This window comes from Merops nubicus, unplaced genomic scaffold (assembly GCF_000691845.1).
Source record: "Merops nubicus isolate BGI_N331 unplaced genomic scaffold, ASM69184v1 scaffold5808, whole genome shotgun sequence".
In the NCBI taxonomy this organism is placed as follows: Eukaryota; Metazoa; Chordata; class Aves; order Coraciiformes; family Meropidae; genus Merops; species Merops nubicus.
The window spans coordinates 34,677-40,046 of record NW_008626231.1 but is presented as its reverse complement, the minus strand read 5'-3'; the positions used below and the strand labels follow the sequence as shown (position 1 = coordinate 40,046).

At 38.7% G+C, this 5,370-nt stretch overlaps 1 protein-coding gene across 1 annotated transcript in view; it reads right to left on the bottom strand.

Moving 5' to 3' along the window:
* Nucleotides 1-5,370, bottom strand: part of ANKRD27 (ankyrin repeat domain 27 (VPS9 domain)) — a 31,961-nt gene that overhangs the window by 1,488 nt on the left and 25,103 nt on the right. Inside the window, exons 22-27 of the mRNA XM_008945922.1 lie at nt 5,327-5,370; nt 4,317-4,436; nt 3,576-3,737; nt 2,589-2,697; nt 1,133-1,214; nt 518-590 (exon numbers count right to left, since the gene is read on the bottom strand). The exon at nt 5,327-5,370 is cut by the window's right edge and continues 172 nt beyond it. Coding sequence (XP_008944170.1) covers nt 518-590; nt 1,133-1,214; nt 2,589-2,697; nt 3,576-3,737; nt 4,317-4,436; nt 5,327-5,370 — 590 coding nt within the window. The remainder of the gene's footprint in view (nt 1-517; nt 591-1,132; nt 1,215-2,588; nt 2,698-3,575; nt 3,738-4,316; nt 4,437-5,326) is intronic.

The following is a 5,370-nucleotide window of genomic DNA, read 5'->3' as shown; positions in this document are numbered from 1 at the left end:
AGGTCCACTGAGAGTCAAAAACAGTGCAAAGGAGGAGGAGTGAGCATGTGCTCTGGGTGGAGGACAGCACCCAACAGTCAGATTGGTGTGGGGTGCCACAGTACACCCAGCCAGAGATGAATGGATTCCATGTCTTTGTGTCACAGCTGACGATGCAACACGCCGCTTGCTGTCGCCCTCGCCAGCCACCTCCTCCTACAGGCAGACTGCCCATCAAACCCTAATTTTAAGCTGCTGAAAATTCTCCTGTATATAGCATCTCCTGTTTGTTTTTCAAGCTAAACATGAAACAGAAAACAAGACCGAGAGGAAGCTTGCAGTAAGAGGTTTAACAGTAAAAATGTTTAAGAAGTTTGAACAATGGTAAAACAGGAGCCATTGAGCAAAGGGATCAGAACTTTTGTGATTCACCAACCACCACTAGTAAAGAAATTCCTGTTGTACATACCAATATTAACAGCAGAGAAAACAAACAGATTTCCCACATTATACAAATAATTCAAGCATTTCCACTTACCTGATGCAATAACTGATAGTCAAAATTAGGGACACTTTTATCTCTTGTTATTGTTCTCCGTAAATGTTTTGCTCTAAAAAATATTTTAAGGAAATTAAATTTAACTACAGTCTTTCCACAAAGTCTCGATCACAGAAATCCACCAGGTGGCATTATCTCCACACTACTATCTGACAACACCACCCCAAAATGACAGCCTCCTAGTCCTTCCTGGATCTTGTCACAGCATATACATTCACATTTAAAAAGATCACAGGCAGAACCCAACCGCTGCCTGAAGCGCTAAGGTAAGATCTGTAAAGCAGTCTGGCTCTGAATTTATGGTACACCAAGTATTAGTGCAAAAACTGTTAAATACAACTGCAAGTACTCCTTGGCCAGCCAACTTCTCCCTCCTGCACAGCAGTCACTGCTGTTGGCCACCCCCCAGCATCTCATGCCTAGAACATGTGTCTGGTGATAGGAACCTGCACGCCCCGAGATTAGCATCTACTGTCAGATTAGTCACATGTGATCTGTAACAATGCCTGGCCCCCTTTTGGGCTCTAACAGTTGTATTTCTCACTCAGTTATGGGAAACAAGAAATGTACTTCTGAGGAAGCTTCTATGCTTACTTGTTAAATCTGTTAATTGATTGGACCAGTTGAAGTTGTCTGCTTATGGGATCATCGGCTTTCTCACATGGCTTAGAATTCACTAGGGGTTTAAAAGAACAGGCAGCTAAAATTAAAACTGAGTCACACTTAAGAATTAAAAAAAACACAGGTCTGAATGAAAAGTGGTATCTACTGACATTAGATTTGAAATTTTACGGTAAAAGTGTAAGTGATAACTTGAATCAGAGTTGCAAGTTCTCTCTGGAAAACAATAAAGCATTTAAGTGGCAGGAGTAAGCATTCTTCATCAGAGGAGCACAACTGGTCACACTTCTGAAGAACCATGGAGAATTCTGGACTTTGAGGCTCTGAATTCCAATTTTTACAAACCTGAATTAATTAACACACAGATACTATACCACCTTTTTGTTAATAGCACTTATGTAGGTCTTCTGTTGCTCTTTTAGAACTGTTGTCATAATATTAGAAAGAACTACATCAATCTTGGGCATCAGCATACTGTGATTAATTTTGGTTTTGTATTAAGGAAGCTTTCACAGTCTTTCCTAGAGAAGCAGGAAAAAGTTATTTTGAAAAGCTTGACTAAAACTCATGGATGCTGAAACAGGCACTCCTGCTCCTCATCTTCCCCAATTCCTGCTCATCCATCCTCTCCATCTTCTTTCCACAGTTCTGGTGGCAGCAGGTACTTTGCTAGGCTGAGTTGTTGAGCTCAGCACAAAACTTGTTACACCCTTTGACTCAGGTTAGTGAACCACATCAGCTTGAAAATTATCTGAAGAATTGAGCCAGCCTAAGGAAAACAGTAGATAAACCAGACTAGAAGCTGAGGGTGAGAGGGATGAGGGTGGATGGAGTAACACCACCTCTTTTAAGTGGCAATAAGCCACTGCATCAGCTCAGCTCTATTGTCAAACTGTACAATGTATCTCAATGTGTTTGCTTAGACTGTACTATGTGCTGCCATTTACTCAAAGTCATTATTTTGCAAACTGCACTGAAAGATTTTGACAGTTACCTTTCTAGCTCTTATTTATGCCCCATAATATGAGAGACAGTAACTAAAGGAAAAGTCTCTGCCTAACCTGTTTTGGGGCAACATAAATGACAACTCAAGTTGATTTAAATTAATCTATTTTACTTTGCACTGAAATCGACAATTATTAATGGTTAATTATATAATCTCAAACGTGGCATGTTTTAACTTTTAATGCTCCTGTGTGTAAAGTTCACACAAACACACCAGAAAAGTGAAAACTGAGTTTGCAGCAATGTCATGAATATAATACAGCTGCTTCATTTAGCTGTAGTATTTTACATGTTACCTATAACAAATACACAAAGTAGCTGACTGTTCTTTAATTATATGTAAATAAATTCTATAAAATATTTGATGTAGTAATACATGAATTCCTAAATATTTTTTTCATACCAGTGGAAATACGACATGTACCTTTTTTTCTTATCTTGATAGTAGCATGCTGCTCATACTCCTTTTCTCTCTCTTCTGATGTAGGTACATAGCTTGGTGCTGTTTCCAGCAACTTCATGATATTTGAATTCTTAAGAGTTTCCATTTTCACCATTATTAAAGAAAAAGAAAAACATCAGTACAATTTAGGATTCTAGTCTATGCAGAGCGTGTTAAATAATTGCTGCCAGAATGAATGTAACACATACACACAAATACTCCTTTATAAATACAAACTTTAAGTTCTAGCATTTTGAAGAGGGACAAAATCAGTGTTCCACAAGTTGCACTGTACCACAGTAATGATTCTGTAGTCTTGACCTATTATTTTAAACTGTATTATTTATGGTTAAGAAATTTCAGTTTAAATGGTAATACACGTACTGAAATTGACTTGGTACAAAATTTTGTCATCATTATGCTACATCCCAGAGACACCTGAAGCATATAAAGGTAAGGACCATGCATCAAATCATTTGAAGAGTGAAATAACTCTCTGCAATTTAACATTATGCATTATGTTATTGCTATTCAAAAAGGGGAAGATCAGAGTTATCAATGACAAGATAAAAGGTAGCAAGAGGTATGAAGTGCAAAAATGGTGGGTAAAACAAGGAAGATTGCTATCAGTGTGACTGATTAGTAAAAGCTGTTTATTTTCCTACATTCAACATTTCTTCTGCTCTCTCTGCCAGTACAAGCATAGATTTTTCATTCACACATGTGCTTTCACTCTCTTTAGACTTATCTTTTTTCTCTAGGATAACTTTAGAAACACAACAGGTTTCACATAACACAGGTATCATGAGATGTGTTGTACAGTGCCCGTTACCAGGCATCTTAGTCTTTATATCATGTAATTGTCAAACACAGAGGTGTTGGCACACAGTGCTGTTTGTTTTCTTTCCTACATTACACGTGTGGAACTCGAGGACAGGCTGCCCCCAGCAGTGGGCTCCCTGCACTCACCGGCTCGGCACAGTCTGCAGGGGTGCAGTTCCTTTCGTTCCGTACGTGCGCCACGGCGCCGCTCCGAAGCAGCAAGTCCACCAGGGCTTCGTTCCTTCCTATCACAGCCTCGTGCAGTGCTGTATTTCCTTTGGCATTAGAAAGATTAACAGAAGCTCCATGCTGAACAGCAAGATAAAAATGAGGTTGCAAAGACAGAGTAGCATGAAATGGAGATAGCACGTTACTATTCTGCTTTCTTCTCCTTTTCAGTGTAGGAATGAGAACAATGCAATCAAAGCCTTGTAGCTGTATAACAGTGCAGAAGGCATATGCTAGCAATCACCAGTTCAACAAGAAGCTACCTGCTCACATTATTTCCTCTTCTTTCATATCTGCAATTTCATGGATCAGCTCATTTCATTTTTGCATGTATCTACTACAAGTTTCAAAGATATAAAAAAAAAAAACGCACAAAAACCCTACAAAAACTCCTATGTGATAGAATCATAAGCCAAAAAACCTAATATGCCAAAAGAAGTTCCATAAAACCAGCTAGCTGTACAATAGTAAAGTAATATTTATCTAATAAAAAAAAACATGAATGGAAGGGATTGAAAGCAGATAACAAATGCTCTGAATCTGTCCCCCTGAGTAGTTTTGACAGAGAAATGCATAACTGAAAATACTAATCTTGAGTGGATAAGCACAGATATAACATGAAAAATGCTACTCTGAGCATTCTGGTTTCATCAATCTTACCTGTAACAACAAGGCAGTAGTCTCATACTGACCGTTCAGGCATGCATAAATTAAAGGAGTATTTCCATATATATCCTTTTTATTTTGTTTAGCATTGTAATCCATCAGACACTTTACCACCTATTGAAAGAAGTAACAACTTTTAGATCTAAGATACTAGCCACTCGTAATCATGCAGTGAAAACCCCCCATTCTTTTTACTCTTTTATTTTTTTTTTTTAATTTTTTTTAAATTCTAGGACAGAAGAGAGATGGAAGAAAAAAGGATGGAGAAAACATCATGAACTAACCTTCAGTAACCTACAAGTTTGAGTTGCAGTCTCATTTTCCTCTTGATTCCCTAGCGCTTTGTCTCCCCAACATCTTCACAACTCTCTCAATTTCTTTTTTTCCTTGCAGTCTTCAGCTCCTTATTCTTAAAACCTAGTTTGATGCTTTTCTGCATATTCCCATTTGCACCTGTTTTTCCATCATCCTTATTTTTCCCCTCATTTTCTCTTCCTCCTGTATTAATATCCTCCTCCCACTGGCTCGTGCTTCTCCTTCACTGCTTCCCTGATTTGAAGTCAGGGATGAGGTTATCTGCTACCCTGAGAGCTCCACTTTGCTCATAATCTACTTAAATGAGTTGAAGATACACTAAGTATTTAATACTGTGGCTACTGAAGACACCAAGTCCATTGCATCGGCGGATGTACACAACCTTGAACAGAAGGTACAGAAAGAACATAGGAAGATCTGGTTGCACAAGGTATTTGTGAAGGGCTTGATGTACGACAGCAGCCATTCAACCATTTTTTTAGGTCTTTTAGAAAGAAAAGGTGCCTACTGAACCTGTTTCAGTTGAAAAATCCCCTTCCCATCTGGTGATTTGAGACACTGAAGTTAAAAGCAATCACTAAACTAATTTTCAGTGTAACTGGTGGAGTCTCGTTGATAATTTAAGTTCACAGAACAGCTCAGTGGGGGTGGTGAAGTGTCAGGGAGGTGTTCTGAGGAGGCTCAGTTACCTGGAAGTGACCTTTCTGGCAGGCAAGATGAAGAGGAACTGCCT